Consider the following 17645-nt stretch of genomic DNA (forward strand, 5'->3'; position numbering starts at 1 on the left):
CACCTGGCTGCACAGAGAACTTGACTTTTGCTGAAAACACATTTTCATGTTTCCAAAATTCTGCTTCCCTTCGTTTCATCAGAACCTCTACAGGAATAGGTTATCTTGAAGAATACATGCTGGAAATTAAGCCATGACCTTTTTAGTTCTTGGCAATGTTTTTGTAAGTATATGTGTATGGGGGCAGTGCATGGACACACATGAACACATGAATATGTGTGTGTGTGTGTAGAGGCCAGAGCTTAGCATCAGATGTCTTTCCAATCACTCTATGCCTTATAGGTCCAGGCTTTGTCCCCCATATGAACACATATGGCTTCATATATTGGCTCCTATAGTTAGCTAGCTTTCTTTAGTGATCTCATGTGACTGCTGTGAAATAAGATTATAGGTTGGCTGCTCCATCAGCCTTTCCATGGGTGCTGAGATTCAAACTCTGATCCTCACACTTGTGCGGCATGTGTCCCACCCACTACACATCTCCTCGGCCCTTCCTTGGGATTCCTAATAGATCCTTCAAGCACAGAGAGATGGACTACAAGAGAGAAGATGAAATCTTGATACCTTATCTCTTGAATCAACAAGTCCATGTGTTGTTAGAGTCTGAACTCTATAAATGATGATTTGAAACTGTCTGCAGAGAAACCTAGCCTCCATGTATGCTGTATCCAGCGTGGAGGGATAACAAGATGGACAGGTTTCTTCTCGGGAAATCAATTACTCTTTTGAATGCTGGTGCACCCGAGGCCCTTTGAAATCTACCTAGACTGTTTCCTTTCTTCGGTGTGATGCTGAATAAATTGTCCTGAACCTTTTTTTTTCTTCTAAAAATGTCAAGAGCTTACCTTTTACAGAGTAACTGGCTTGGGAGACACACTCAGCCAGATGCTATTGATTGCAAGAAGCCCAATAGAATGGCTATTGTAATGCTCCATATTAGAGGTATAAGGTCTGCTCAGAGCACAACCTCCGGCAGACTCACCATTCCACCGTCATTCTCTATCAACATCTCTATATCTCTAAGGGAGCCTAAGGGGCTGGAGAGGTGGCCCAGTGGTTAGCAGCACTTGCTACACCTGCAGAGGGGATCTAAGTTCGGTTCCTAGCATCTATATGGTAGCTTACAGTCATCTGTACCTCTTGTTCCAGGGAACATGGTACCGCCTTCTGCCCTTCTCAGGTACTGTGCACATAATACACATGCATACATGCAAACAAGCACTTGTACACATAAAATAAAAAGTAAATAAATCCAAAAGCACTTTAAAAAAAAAAAAAAGAGCAAGCCCAGTCCTTGAACCGTTATTTCTGTATATATTTTATCTTTACGCCGAAGAATCAACTCCTTGAAACAATGAATCTTATCTTGATCAACTCTGTACTTCCTATAACTGTCCAGACTGCCTAATGTGGGCAGGAGATATGTTGCCCATATTTTTTTTTCTACGCATAAATACAAGTTGGCAAATAGGATAGAGGATCCCCGCCTCAATGGAAATAAATTTGCTTTAAAGCAGCCAAAGGGATGGAAAGACCATCCAGTTATAACCGCATAAGTAACAGATCAAAGAAAAGATGATTATAATGTCTTCAGGGTCATGAGGGAAATAGAAGGGTGTGTGAGGGAGACTGAGCTGCCATCCCCTTGGAAAAGGCTAGAACAAGACAGTAAATGTCAAGCAAGCTGCATAGATGGCAGAATCCACACCAAAGACTGGAAATAAGATGGAAAACCTGCAGTGTTGGAAGCAGACGTATCTCGGGGAAGTTCAATCCTTGTGGCAGACAAGAACTGAGCTCAAAGCATTTTGGATATAGGAAAAGGTGTGTCCATAGGTCTACAAACAAAGGAGACTATAGGGCTAGGGCCGTCAGAGAACTGGGGACCAGAGAGATCATGATAAGAACGGCGTGAAAACTACAAAAGAGTCAAGTGCTTTGTAATACATATGAAATAAGCAGAGAGTGTTGTAAGGGTTCCAAAGGCATCGAGAAAGCTAAGACTTAAAACAGAGATGGCCCAGAAGTAGCAGGACATACCTTAATCCTCCTCTAGGGAGGAGGAGATCAGGGATGGTCTCTAGCTACACAGTAAATCCAAGCCACAGGGACCGGCTTAAAGGTGGAGATGAGACCGGGCTACATCTCCATGGTAGTGCAGTTGCCCAGCATCACTGTGGCTGGGTTCAGTCCCCAGAACTGCCAAGGGCAGATGCTAGCACAGAAGTACTTGAGAGACACTGTGGTTGGAACTGGAGTGACAGCAGAGAAGAAAGAACAATTTGGGGTCTGCCTAGCTCAGTGACCAGAGAGCAGGCGTGGTGAGTGTGATAATTCTGTTCATGTATGTTGCCTAAGAAAATCAATCCATGACCAAGCTTTAGGAGGCAGTGAAGAATCTTGAGAAACTGGGAACTGAGGTCAGGTCAGGAAGTGTTCCAGGGAAGATAGATTGAATAGCCCACGGTATGAGAGGCAAGCAGAAATTCCAACTTACTGTGAAACTGTGATTCTGGGAAATACCTGACTGTGCTTCCTTCTAGATAACCCAAGAGAAGAGCATCAAAGTCTCAAACTCTCAGATTTTCTTCCAGCCTCGACTCAAATTACTCTCAGAGCAATGCCCAGACATCAGAAACTTCCCCGGGCAGAGGAGGCATTCCAAAGTAAAGCAGGAAAAGAAACAAACCCATGTTTGGAAATGCGTTTTTTGTCTCTTCTACAATGAGCCTTAAATCCACAGATAAGGGCTCGTTGGCTTGAGGGAGCCGTGTCGTTTCTCAGGAATGTATTTTATCCTCACAATAAAAACCTCATTGTGTCATTTTTGCCAGGAGTTTGGGTGACACCGCGACACATTATCATCAATTCTACAACCGTCGAGCTATATTGGAATCCTCCAGAAAGGCCCAACGGCCTCATTTCTCAATATCAGCTGAGGCGTAATGGAAGCTTGCTTCTCATGGGGGGCAGAGATGATCAGAGTTTCACTGATAACAACCTGGAGCCCGGCAGCAGGTGAGTGAGGGAAACTTCACCCGCCATACTGCTAGTTAGCTTCCTAAGCTGTTTAAGGTTGGAAAAGGGTAATTCCCATTCAAATGTCACTCAGTTGTTGAGCTGTGCTGTAACGGATAACAGGGCTAAATTGTTGTTAGTTTTGAGTCTTTATGATAACCTTTTCACATAGGAATAATTCGTCCTCTGTTTTGGCATGAAAGCATGAGCAATTCAAATATATGAAGTATAATGTCCAACTTCAAAAATTATCAAGTGATGATTAAAGTGTACATTTCCGAGCTAGCAGTCAAAGGGTTTGGGAGAGCCTGTACCCCTCACCTACCACTTCTTCCCTTCCTCCCCTTGACTTGCTCTGCTAGGACGGCAGGAGCCACACATTTGCAATTCATCCCCACTCATTTCTCAGCAGACACAAGATAAACCTTACATCAACAGATGTTTCGGTGCAGAGAACAGAGAATAATTTAGTTTTATTGTGGAGAATAACAGATCAATTTAAATATCTCTGCCTCTAAATGAATCTCCCTGAAAACTCAACCCATTTAGAAATAGAAAAGACTAAATTGAATTTTCACAGCCCAATAGCACACCCCAAGACATTCCTGAGATCCTCCGGAGAAGCCATGAGTGACTACAAGATTCAGCATGGAGTCGGGAGGCAGCAATAGGGAAGCTCTATAGAGGAGCGCTGTCTGTGCCAGAGTGTATGCTTATAGTGCGTTTCTCACAGAAAATAATTCAGAAATTGTCACAAATTTGCAACAATGTTGCGGTCCCTCAAAGACTGGCTGAGTATAGCTTTGGTTTCCTCAGGTACATTTACAAGTTGGAAGCGAGAACCGGAGGTGGTAGCAGTTTGAGTGAGGACTACCTTGTCCAGATGCCTATGTGGACCCCAGAAGACATCCATCCCCCATGCAACGTCACTGTGCTGGGCTCTGATTCCATATTTGTAGCATGGCCAACACCAGGTAAAGAAAGACACAGAACCATCCTCTGTCTCTCTGTGTGTATGGGTGTATCTCTCCTCTCTCTTCTCTCCTCACTCCTCTTCCACCTCACCTACCTCTCTCTGTGTCTCTCTCTTCTCTCCTCTCCCCTCTCTCTTCACCCCTTCCCCCCATCACCTACCTCTCTCTATGTGTCTACAGCTTTCTGTTTCTCTCTGTGTCTCTGTCTTTCTCTGTCTCTCTGTTTCTCTCTCAGTTTCTGTCTCTAACTCTCTGTCTCTCTATTTGTCTCTGTCTCTTTCTTTGTCTCTGCCTCTTTCTCTGTCACCCCCCCATTGTTATCAGCCTTGGTATCAAGCTCCTTCACCTACTGACCACCTATCTCACTGACCACCTGCACAGTTTATGGTGTCTTTGCCCTAAAGGGACACCAAGTAAAATAAAGTCAAGAGCTCCACCTGGAGACCAGACTCTTCCCACATGCTGGAGATAACTTAAGATTTAGACCTATGCCTTCTCCAATCCAGATTCTCCAAGAGTAGTAAGAGAAGGTTCAGGAAGCTAAGTAGAGTGGCCCAGAGGATTACCAAGTCATCTTCCTCTTGCTCACCTGAAAACTGAGCACTTGTGGGTTTGAAATTTTCCTTATGAGTACAGAATTAAAACAAACAAGAAGAAGTTCCAAGATTCATGAAATCAGAGCACCACTTGGCAGACCTTTCACAGTTTGTCTAGCTTGATGCCATTATAGCCAGATAGAATACAGGACTGTTGGTTACTTGTTGAGACCTGTTTTGTGTCCTAATACATGGTGGGCTTTGGAGAAAGTTCCCTGGGCTGCTGAGAAGAATGGGCATTCTTTTTTGTTGAGGTAGATCATTCAGTAGATGTCTACTAGGTCCATTTAATTCATGGTGTCATTTGACTCCAATGTTTCTTTGGTGGTATTTTTTGGTTGGTTGGTTGGTTTTGGGTTTTTTGGTCTTGATGATCTGTCTTTGGGTGACACAGGGGGTACTGAAGTCACCCACTATCACTGTGCTGGTATTAATCCATGATTTTAGATACAGTCGTATGTATCTTATGAAACCATATGCCCATGTATAGTGTGTGTCTATAATGCTAATGTCCGCTTAGCATGTCCTGTTGTTAAGTTCCATGTGATAATATGTACCTCTTCCATTTGGGGCTTCAAGACAATTTCACAGATATTAGAATAGCAATGCCTAGTCGTGTCTTAATTCTTTTTGCTTGGAATCCTCCTATCTAGCCTTTTACCTGAAGGTGGTTTCATCTTTGATGGTGAGGTATGTGTTACAAAGGCAGCAAAAACAGGGAATCTATTTGTCATCCAACCTGTGTGTCTGAGTCTTTTTCTTAGAGAGTTGAGATTATTAATATTGAGAGTTATTATTGAAAGGTTCACATTCATTCTTTTATTCTGTTGATTTTGCGATTCTGTTGATGTGATGGCCCTCTTCTGATTGAAAGTCCTGGTGTTACTATTTACGTGTAAGGGTATTACAAAGGTCAGATGATGTTGCTTATGTAGCCAGCATTTGTTACCTAGGTTTGGATGATAATTCTATAGATCTGGGTGATCTTTTAAATTCAATTCTTAATACCTTCAACACAATCATTTTAGTAACTCATTTTTATTTAGTTTGTGGGCCAAGAAGATGGTTCATCAAGAACAAGTAAAGGCATTAACCCAGCTGCAAAGCCTGATGACATAAGAGCCCTCATACAAAGCCTGATGCAGTAATGTGCACCTGAAATCCCAGCACTCCCATGCAAGATGGGAAGCAGAGGCAGGAAAATTGACTGGAATCCAGAGGAGCAGATAACACTGGAGTTGATAACACTGAAGAATCAAGAAAGGCTTGCCTGGACAAAGGGGAAAAATGAGAACTGGAGCTCCGAAAGTGTCCCCTGACCTCCATGTACACACAGTGGCACATGCATGCACACACACACACAAACATCATACATAGATACACACACTTACTTTTAAAATGTATTTTATCTAGCATTTGCTCCAATGCCTTCTTTTCAAAGTGCTAAAAAGCACTTAGTTCAATGTAGGGTTGAAATTTCTCAAATGTTCTCCAAACCTCCTAGCAGTGGGTTGTTTTCTTTTATGAATTCAACACCAGACTTTTGTGCTGGCTCTATAATATTTTCAATAAGAGAAGTCTCATTGTGGAATGAAAGATAACCTTTGCTTATAAAATGTAACACTAGCTCTTTCCTATCTCAAGTCTGGTAGGAATTTTTAATTTAGTCTAGACTAAGGGAAACTGAAGACCTGCATGCTAACTCTGACCATTGAACCAGTTGCTAACAAGTCTATAATTTCCAGGCCTCTCAGTGTTTTAGATGCATAAGACCCATTACAGAAGCATTGTGTGTGATGCATGGGGAGACTCTTTTTCTGGTGCCTGGAAGGATTCCAGACTCGGGAAGCATCAGGTGACTGTGTCCTATGTGTCACGTGCAGTTGATTCTATTAGAAAGCATCTCATAATTTGGAGAATGATATTTTTTTCTGTTCGGTCTAGTCACAAATGTGTGTTCGAAGCAGAAGAAAGACACACTTGCTGCAAGCAATGATGCTTATGTAGTTACAGTTGGGAATTTTCCAGATCTTTCCCCAAATTCAGAAGTTCAAATTGATCACACCACAGACAGGGCTGAATACCAAGTCAAGGAGTGCACATCTGAAGTTTCCAGCCCTGAACAGACATTAGAATCCTGGAGATCTTATTCAAAAAGCAAATCCTCAGGCTGAGAGGTTACTGTTGGGTAGTGGGCAGAAAGCCCTGGGTCCAGTCTCTAAGCATCGCTTAAGTCAGGCACGTGCACACTGGTAATTCTAAAGCTCCAGAGGAGGAGACAGGAGGATCAGTTTAGGGTCATCCTCTGCTATACAGGAAGTTGGAATTCTGCCTGAGTCTCACGAAACTCTGTCTTGAAAGAAAAAAGTAAAAAGAAAAATATAAATTCTCCACTGGAGGCTCATGGAAAAAAGATTTTCTTGAGGTGCAGGCAAGAAATGTAGGTTGGTTGGTTGGTTGGTTGGTTGGTTGGTTTGTTTGTTTGTTTGTTTGTTTGTTTGTTTAAGAAAGCTCCTCACTGGACTCAAATGCACCACCAAGTTTAGCAACCTGAATCCCTCATACCAAACCAGCATGGTCAGTAATACTAACTCCTGGAGATAGAAATCAGTGGCTTTCTCTTGAATGTACAAAGCCAAAATATTGATTGAATTAATTGATTTATTTTCACGTGTATTTTGTTGGGATCAATATGGACAGAGTAACCTCGGGCAGGTGAGTTGCTGGGAGCAAATAGTCTATGTGGTTGCTTGGCAACAGAAGAATTACCTAGGTAATTAACTGGATTTCGGTTTTCAAATTATGTTTCCAATTCTATCAATAAACTACATCTTAGATCATGTCTATAAATCCTGCTGGTAAAAGCAATGAGGACACCCGGGGGAAGGGTGACCGTGATAGAGCTGATCTTATAGACATGCATTTCTTTTTTTAAATTTTTTTATTAGATATTTTCTTCATTTACATTTCAAATGCTATTCTGAAAGTCCCCCATACCCTCCCCACCCCGCCCTGCTCCCCTACCCACCCACTACCACTTCTTGGCCCTGATGTTTCCCTGTACTGAGGCAGATAAAGTTTGCTAGGCCAAGGGGCCTCTCTTCCCAATGATGGCTGACTAGGCCATCTTCTGATACATATGCAGCTAGAGACACGAGCTCTGGGGGTACTGGTTAGTTCATATTGTTGTTCCACCTATAGGGTTGCAGACCCCTTCAGCTGTTTGGTACTTTCTCTAGCTCCTCCATGGGGGCCCTGTGTTCCATCCTATAGATGACTGTGAGCATCCACTTCTGTATTTGCCAGACACTGGCAAAGCCTCACAGGAGACAGCTATATCAGGGGTCCTTTCAGCAAAATCTTCCTGGCGTATGCAATAGTGTCTGCGTTTGGTGGCTGATTATGGGATGGACGCCCGGGTCAAATGGATGTATCTGGAGGATATCATCCTGAGTGAGGTAACCCAATCACAAAAGAAGTCACTTGGTATGCACTCACTGATAAGTGGATATTAGCCCAGAAACCTAGAATACCCAAGATACAACTTCCAAAACACAAGAAAATCAAGAAGGAAGACGAAAGCATGGATTTTTTCATTCCTCCCTAGAATAGGGAATAAAATATCCATGGAAGGAGTTGCAGAGACAAAGTTTGAAGCTAAGGCAAAAGGATGAACCATCCAGAGACATGCATTTCTTTTTTTTTTTTTTTTTTTTTTTTGGTTTTTCGGTTTTTCGAGACAGGGTTTCTCTGTGTAGCCCTGGCTGTCCTGGCACTCACTTTGTAGACCAGGCTGGCCTCGAACTCAGAAATCCGCCTGCCTCTGCCTCCCGAGTGCTGGGATTAAAGGCGTGCGCCACCACGCCCGGCTCGACATGCATTTCTTAAGGCCTACTATGTGCCAAACATTCCCAATTTCCAGTGACTTCTCATGCAAATGGCAGGAGGTAATTCCGCATAGTAGGAATTTGTGGTATCTGCCAGAGGTCTCTGGGCATTGCCAGGATTCAAATGCAAATTTGTTCAACTGTTAGCTTTGAAGAGTAATTCCTTCCTGCTTTTAGTTTAACTCTTCCATCTTAAGTTTTGCACTTTTCCCTGGAAGTCTTACAAATGCATGAGGCACACCCGCTGCCTTATAAAGTGGCACCCAGAGGACTGGGCTGACTGTTGGCAAAAACCCAATGATTCTAGGAGGATGGTGTTTTGTTGGGCAAGTCAAGAGCGGGAGAATTTATAGGGAAATTGTGACAACCCACCCCCCCCCCTCTAAGGGAAAAGAGCCACCAAGCTAAAGTGTGTGGATGAGACAGAAACAAAGACTCCATCTGCCCAACCCAGAGTCTGGAAAGAACTGACACGATTCAGCAAAATCACGCAAGAGCAGGAAGATTCCCTGCTAGGTGGGCATAGTAGAGGTCGAGTAATGTCTCAAATTCCGATGAAGAGATTATTCAAAGTCGGGTTTATAGCCATGTTCAAGATCCTTTGTCCTAGGCCAAACCAGGTCCATTTATCTCCTGTTTACCTGGTAAATGTTAGTAGAAATAACTCCAAAGCACTCCAACTGCTGAGACATTAAGATGCCTGCTCACCTGCTCTTTGTATGGTGTTTGAAGGTGGAGACCCACTTACACACACACACACACACACACACACAATTTAAAATAAATCAGTGCTAAAAAGGTAGTTTGATGGTTAAGAACACTGACTGTTCTTCTGCATGACCCAAGCTAGATTCCCAGTACCTGCTTGGTGGCTCATAACCATCTGACTCAAATCCATGGAATCGGATGCCCTCTTCTGGTCTATGAGGGCACCGCATGCACACATATACACACACAAAAAAAAAAATGAAAAATGAAAAAGTTACATAAAATATGAATCTTTTTTAGGGGTAAGGTGTCACTATGGTAACTTACCTTCCATGGTTGGCCATGGGGTAGACAGGTCTGAAAAGACTCCAGCCAGTTAATGTTCAGGTTAGAGGTAACCTGAGCCACTCAGCCACTTCCTAAAGAATCCTCGGCCCCTGCATCAGTACAGAACCAAGTGAAAGGAAGGAGAAATGTGCGTAACCTTAATGGATGAAAAATTATAGAAAATGAAGAAGCAAAAGACTTCATAGAATATAAACCATTTGCTCAGAGAAAGAACAGAGGCAGCTAGTCCTGCTGTTTGAGAACCCAAACATTCAAAATTATTTAAACTCTGCAGATAATAATGAGCGGCTCTAATTTATCAAGATGATGACTATATTTTGAACTATCCACCCCTTAATCATGTCCTAATTAACAATACAGCCGCATTCAGCAAGCGCGTTTTTTCCTCACTAAGGATGGTGAGTTATTTAAGTTTAAGGCATAATATTGAAACCCTGGCACTTTCCCTTGCCCATTTATCTTTTAGTCCATTAAAGAAAAGAATTGGCAACCATGCTTCTGCTGGGAAATCATTTTAATTAATCCTGCATGGGCACATAAATACTTTTTATTAATCACGTTTTGATAAAAGGTTAGCTAGCTACAATATAGACCATCTATAGACACAAGACATGCCAGTGGGTGTTTGGTTACAGTCTTGGCTGTGGTAGATGGGGTTGAATGCTTGTCTGATTACAAACAAACTGCATATCAACATTCGTAAATGAAATTTTAACCTTGCATTAATTTGGACGATCCAACATTGGCTCTTGTTTTAGTTGAGTACAGTACGCAAATGACAAGGGCTAGCAAGTTTCAAGAGAGAAGAGGAAGCCCATCTAGCGATGTATGCTTCCTTTGCTCTTTAACAAGTGAGTGTATCTTGCATTACTGGGTTTTAGTACGAGCTAGGCATTTTTGTTGAGATAAACACCCCCCTCTCGGTAACTATCGCTTCATGTCTCTCTATTTTCTATATTTGTTTGGGGTTTTTTTGTGACAGTTTCTCACTACCTCATATCCATGACGATCCCTCTACGACGACAGGTGTGAGCCTCCACACCCAGCCTATTTTCTGTATTTTACCAGGGAAAAAAGTCAATGTTGATTTTTCAAACCATGACTTTCTCTAGGTTATTCACTGTGTAGCTATCAGAGGCAACTCACAGGGGTTTTATTGTCCCACGATTTTTCTTGTTAACCTTTTATTTTTTTAAAGCGTTTTAAGTTTAACATGCATGCAGTGCACTAAATGATGGGCTTAATTATGACATCATCATATACGCATGTAAGGTCTTCTTCTGCTCATAGCCCCTCCCTCATTGTTGCCCTACGCCAGCCAGGCAGCTCGTGCTGGCCACCTGATGCTACCCAAATGGTCATCTAGTTTGCTGTCACTTGTATGCACGTGTGTGTTCATAAATATTTTTTTTAATCCAGTTTCTATTTTTCTACCTACTTAATTCATATCACAAATATTTTTTATCATTTCTACAATCTAGTTCAAAGTTTAAAAAATAATTTTGCTATAGATACAGAAAATGTGAATGACCACATTACAACTGTAGACCATCCCATGGTCCAGAGGGGTCATTTTATCTGGAGATCCGAATCTCACAAGAATGCAGAATGTAGTACTTGCCTTTGGGTGGACTGAGTTCTTGTGTTCCCTTAATGGACAAGAATATATCCACTGATCCCCACTCAGGGATGTGGTAGGACACAGGACACCAGATCATGACGAGAGACACAAAGGAAATGTGACATCATCCCACCTCTGAGGAATGTTCTACCTGTGGGGGGAAGCGAAGGCTGCAGATGTAGCTCTCAGCCTATGTCAAAATCCTGTACAGTTATTACCAAAGAGGTGAAGGTAGCCTGCTTCACTCTTTTCACCCCCAAAGAGGACATAATCGAGACATTCCTGGCCACACAGAGGAGGGTATCGGCCAGTATGTCAGAGACACTGCTTTAAGGGTAAAATGGTTTTTTAAGCAAATGCTGCTATCAAACTGAATTAATGGGTTATATTATTTTTTACTCTTAGAATTGTTACTGCTCCTGCTCCTTAAAAAATTATTTTAAAAGGGCTTTTATGATTGACTTGGCCCGTTGTAAAGTATGCACCTGCTGTGAAATGAAGCCATGGAGAGAAAAAAAAAAAGTTGAATAATTTAACTTTTTTATTTGTAAAGATAATCAGGGTTTTTCTGATTACATCTTAACTTCATAAATGTTAAATAACCTATCAGCATCTAGTTGTTGTAAATTATGAAAAGGAACACCGCCAGGAATATTAACCGATACAACCCTTGTTCTTCAGAGAACAAGAAAATGTGTTATGGCAGCTTGTCACCGTGCGACTGGTAACTCTGACACCAAATAACAAAACTGCCATTTGCACTTAGGGTAGATTGGTTCACACTCGTTTCCGAGGCTCCTTTTGCTCTGACAGAAATGTATGAACTCGGGAACTAACCAAGTCGTAGTCTCCCCAGCTGATTCTAACAAATATGCCCATTTCATTTCATTTCATTTAGTCATCAGGGTACCAGGGGGGGCTTCGTGGGCTCAGACTCATTGCAGATGGCTCAGGATTTCAGGGACACTGCAGTCGGTGTGTCACTGCCCTGCAAAGTGATGGCAGGGGTGGGACCCTCTTCCTAGATGTTTGTCAGAATTTGACATGTCCACAGTTTAGAGGTGCATTTTCTGTTCCAGCACCTCATAGGTGTATGTAAAGGGCTCTCGTTGCCCATTTGCTGTGAGCTGAAAAATGCATTTCCCGGGTTCACGCTGTGGCTAGCCATGCTCAAACCTAGATCAATATTGTGTCTATCTCTGAAACACAGTAGAAGTTCAATCTTGTGCCCCAGCCCCGCTGGGAGCCCTGTCATTTTTGAACAGAGATGTAGAAGGATGAAGAGTGTGGAAGCAGCCAGTTGTAGGTACAGACTGGAGACAAAGAAACTGACTTCAGGCAGGTTGGGTGGGAGACGACCTGAAATTATCACCGAGGATGAACGACAGACTGTCTTCACGGCGCAGCTTGATCATATACAAGTACACACTTTAAAATCCAAACAACCAGAGAGGGTTAGGACAGTCCCTCGCATGGATGGAACATTCATATCTGTTTGGAAGAGCGGCTCTCTGTGAGAGGTGTGGGGTGCGTGAGAACATGATCAATACTTGTTATTACAGGCTGATTACCTTTCTCTTTAAAATCTGTCTTTCTTGTGTAGAGATGGAGGTTTTTGACAGCTTCTACCTTGTGGGAATGAACTGGAATATTTTGTGGTTTTATGTCACCTTTGCAAAGGTGCAGCTATCTGGTCAGTAGTGTCAGCCCTTTACAGAGGAAGCCACTGCTGCTCAGAGAGGTCACTTGGTGTGAGGTAATGACTGGAGAAATAGGGGCAGAGATGATCTGATCCCATTCCAATGTGCAGTTTATCGAGATCAATAACATGGGGGCATGTTTTATATAAGTGTGTTTTCCAGACTTTTCCACAAGACCTACCCAAGACACCAAGAGACAAAGTGAATGTGTAATCCTGAGGAATCCGCCTCAAGCACTGACCAAGCGTTTGCAGTTTCTTAGTCGCACACTGGGTCTTTTGATCCACCCAGATTTGTCATCCTTGTGTTTGAGTGGTAGTTCACTGTGTTGGAAGGCATTTGTTACAAATCTCCATCATTGAAAAGTGATACATTGTACCAGAAAAACCTAAGAGAGCCCCCTCCTCCCACCTCCCCACCCCGCCCCAGTACCAGGTTCTGTGTCTGTTCTTCTAGACTCACTGTATCATCCTACAAGACAGACCTACAGGACAGACCGCAGCCCCCTCCATTGATGACAGACTGCATCAGGATAATAAGGAGATAGACTCTAATGGGACTTGCAGTGATGAGGTGTTCAAAAATACTCCAGGTAGCAATTTCTCTGAACATATTGTCATGCTTAAAGGTTGAATTACAAGCTGAAAGCGCCCCTGGTTAGCTCTTCAGTCATCTCTACAGTGTCATGTGGTGCTCTCTGAAGGATGGAGTGGGGAGCCTGGTGCCACACCCTCAATCATGAATGAACTGAGAATCTCCAATGATCTCTGTAAACGGTTCTCTCCCTCCAACCCTCAAACTTTATTTAGTTACAATAGCTTTCTGGGAACTTGGAACAATGTTCCTGATTTCATCTAGCAGTTGAGAATTAGGCCTTGAAGAACATCTTCTACATAAGTCCGTGATGTGTACTCATTAAACCAACCAAGAGAGAGGTAAACCTGTCTAAAGATCCTAAGGATCTGATCTTGTGATAGCTTTCTACCCATTCCTGAAAAGAAGTAATATAGAATTTTCTATTGTCACACTGAACATAAGTGGCAGAAGCCAGACCAACCATTTGTTCTGTGACTACACCCTATCATGTGTTCATGGTGAATTCATTTTTAAGGCAACATGGAGAGGCTGAAAATTGAGTTGTTCTCTGAGTTTCTCGTGAACAGTTCTTTCCAGCACATGGGTGCTTCAATGCGAGTTTCCTCTACAGACCTACGAGTGACTCACTCTGACATGATCTCTGTCTCTAACCTCTTAGGTTCGTAAAACTTTTTATGACTTTACCAAATAGTTTTCTACATCCAGACATTTAAGGCAGAAAAACTCACAGCCAAGTTTTATGAACAAGGAAAAGTGAAATTCTAGTCATTTCCCATGCCTCAGATAGGAAAATCATGTGTTTCCAAAGGTTTTTTGTCTTAGAATATTCTTTAACATGAGCCCACATGTGTCCAGGATGTGTGGGTCTCAGGCTAGGAAACTTGGTATTTAGAACTTAGAATCTTAACCTCTAATTTTCCTGTTCCATTAATGGCAATTTGACCCGTTCCGAATTGGTCTACTTGTCTACACAGCTTTTGTCAGCCCTGCCCGGTAATTTTCTTTTCCTGTTAGCTTAACCTAAGATTCTATTTTCAAAGCTTAGAAATATAAGCTTCGCTCTGCATTCGGACCGTATTATTACTACTCACAACCAGCCAGTGCGCAATCCAGAATGAGTGCCTTTGACTTCACTGAGATTAAATTTTCTTATCTTTAGGGGGTGGGGAGGGAGCTTGGCATTCAAGAGAATTTGCTGCTCTTCTGGAGGCCCTGGTTCAGTTCCACACTCCCACACCCACAACTGCTTGTAGCTCCAGGTACAAGGGGGAAATCTGATACCCTCTTCTGGCCCCTGTGGGTACTGCACACAAAATGCAAATACCACACTCGGGCATTCACATTAAATAAACAAACAAACAAACAAATAAGTAAGTAAGTATTTCTAAAAGAGAGAGGTTACCATTATCCTAATGTCGAATTCATTCGTTTAACTGCCTGATGAATGATTGAACTTCTACTCTATGCTAGAAGCTAGACACAGGAGCCTTCACAAAATATTCACAAAAATGACAGCCTCCAAACTTTTGAAGCCGGTGTTCTGCTACTAAGAGAGAACATGGCTCTGTGGGGCAGCACAGGAATTCTGAGAAGCTGTTCTTCGGGCTTGCATTACTGCTGCAGCCATCATCCTGATCCTGACCTCCAGTCTCAAGCGTTAATCCATCATTCGTCAGGCAGCCATGCTTTAACACATTCAAGTTCTTCTCTTGTTGTTTGTCTATAACCCCCAAATGTCCTGCAGAGATCCTGAAATCTAATGGCCACTTGGGTTACCCCAAGGGACTCCTTCAGGTCCAAGCTTGGGGATATGAACAACGGTGTCACCATTAAGTGAAAGAAGAAACTTAGGGACCCTAAAGTTTGTCCACTGAGGGTGAGAAAGGGGGAGGCAAGCATAGCTCATTCTGATTGCCATCTCCTGTCGAGATTAAGTTCACTCTAGGCATGGGAAATGACTTAGATAGGCAAGAGTGTGTTACACAAGCATCAAGACCGAAATTTGATCCCCAGACTCAACATTAAAAACGGATAAAAAATAAAAAATAAACAGGTATGGTACGCACACTTGTAATTTAGATCTTGAGTGGCAGAGACAAATGGATCTCAGGGCCTCACCAGTCAGCCAGCCTAGCCTATTTGATGGGTCCTAGGTCAGTGAGAGAGCCTGGTTCTAAAAGAGAAGATGGTTTCTGCCAGTAGCAACAGCCAAGGATGCCCTCTGGCCTCTACATGCATGCATGAATCACACACACACACACACACACACGTCCATTCACACGTTAGTACATGCACACGTATACATGTGCACACACTGCTCAGTCTGGGTCGCTAGGTTCTTCCCAATCTAACATATTTCTAAAGAAGACCATGGGGCAACAGGGTGCTAATCTTGCCAGTGCCCTGTTTGTACCCACTGTGCACACAATCCCAAGCACCCCAGGGTCAGTCAGCACTCCCCCCACCCCCACTGGGGCTCACACCTATACAAGGAGAGCCACCTTTCCTTCTGTACACCTCACCCCTCAAGTGTCTTCAGGTGCTGTGTTGTTCACTCTTCGAGGTTGTCAATGGGTTTACTAGTTTCTATGGCAACTACAAACGTATTGATACGTAGCATGTAACTAACTGTAAATGTCCCACACTCCCCCATCAGTGAGATAATTCAATCAGAGCTTCTATTACAGTCTCCATTCAAAGCTCATCTTCTTGCCTTTAAAAGTGTATGTTTCTTCATGACCATATAAAACTTAACAGGCATTTAATTATAGAAATAGATTTAAAAAAAAAAACCACTACTTTCTTTAGGAAGTGCTGGCGAAAAAAAATGACAGTTATTGGACCCAAATTTCTATGTATTTAAGGTCTGTAAGTCTCACTGACAGAGTGGACTGTCCTAGCTCAATAATTAATGCCCTTGGAAGTCTCCAGGTAGACAGTGATTTGGATATTTTATGGGCTATTATGTCAAAGATCCATGTCAGACAAGATGCTTACACAATGGTCTGCAGAAAAATTATTGTCACAAGCAAACTGGAGTTGTTGTTTTTTTTTTTTTAAATGTACTTTAAGTAAACCTAGGGAGGCTGTGATGCCCTCCTTAATTGCCGAATGTTTTAAGTGACAGGTGCCTTCATCTTTACTTACCGTTAGAGTGGATCTTTGACTACGACCATTATGAATGTTTAAACAGCTCTTGCCTCTGGAGCACGCACTGTAGTGTTTTCCAACTTGTGTTCTGCGCAGCTTCAGTGCTACCCCAAGTCATCCGTTACCTCTCAGAGGTAACCTTGTGTGTGTGCATCGTTCTGAGGGGACGGAGGCACTGATGGACTTGCGTGAGGTAATTATGCATCTTTCTTTCTCTTTCTCTCCCACTTCACAGGGATCCTGCTTCCCAAAATTCCAGTGGAGTACAGCATCTTACTCAGTGGTGGGAGTGTGACGCTCTTAGTCTTCTCTGTCAGACACCGGCAATCTGCACACCTGAAAAACCTGGCTCCGTTCACACAGTATGAAATACGGATACAAGCCTGCCAAAATGGTGACTACCTTTTAGAAATTTGACCTGGGCTTGTGCAAAAAGTATCTCACAACGTTTTTGTTTTTTTCCTTAGGAAAAGAACAGTCAAAATACAAGGAGTAATGATTAGTTTCTGACTTGTGGTAGAATGATTGCCCAGAAAAATCAGAACCTGGCATTCACTGAAGCATTCGACATCCCTACACATTGCATGAATATTTAAATACATAAAAAATACATTAAAAAGCCACATTAAAATGGTAGCTTTGTAAAGCCTTGTTTTATAAGGCCTTTTAAAAGAAAAACACATAGCTCGCAGAGAGGCCATTAGGAACATAAAACAAAATAGGCTCTAGAATACATTTCATAGAAAATGTATTAAACTTGATTTTATTTAAACATTGTCAGGAGGGAGAAGGGGAAAATTATTTAAGATTTGCAGCCAAGCTTGGTGGTACATGACTTTAATCCCAGCATTTGGTGGGGCAGAGGCAGGCAGATCTCTGAGATTCTCTGAGCCAGCCTGGACTACAGAAGGAGTTCTAGGATAGCCAGGGTCTACCTTGAAAATACAAACAATAGAAAAAAGTTGAATTGTGCAAAAACGAGTGTATATTTGATGGTGTTCCTTGGAGCCAATGCCTTGGGTCTGAAGTCTGTGCTTTAGCCTGTG

General features: G+C 42.5%; 1 protein-coding gene across 1 annotated transcript in view; it reads left to right on the forward strand.

The window, feature by feature from the left end:
• Ush2a (usherin) overlaps window positions 1-17645 on the forward strand; it is a 680823-nt gene that overhangs the window by 566451 nt on the left and 96727 nt on the right. The window contains exons 56-58 of the mRNA XM_085835345.1: window positions 2835-3018; window positions 3835-3992; window positions 16835-16993. Of these exons, the coding sequence (XP_085691471.1) occupies window positions 2835-3018; window positions 3835-3992; window positions 16835-16993 (501 nt within the window). The remainder of the gene's footprint in view (window positions 1-2834; window positions 3019-3834; window positions 3993-16834; window positions 16994-17645) is intronic.

Source organism: Mus caroli, unplaced genomic scaffold (assembly GCF_978045245.1).
Source record: "Mus caroli unplaced genomic scaffold, Mus_caroli_1 scaffold_1, whole genome shotgun sequence".
NCBI lineage: Eukaryota > Metazoa > Chordata > Mammalia > Rodentia > Muridae > Mus > Mus caroli.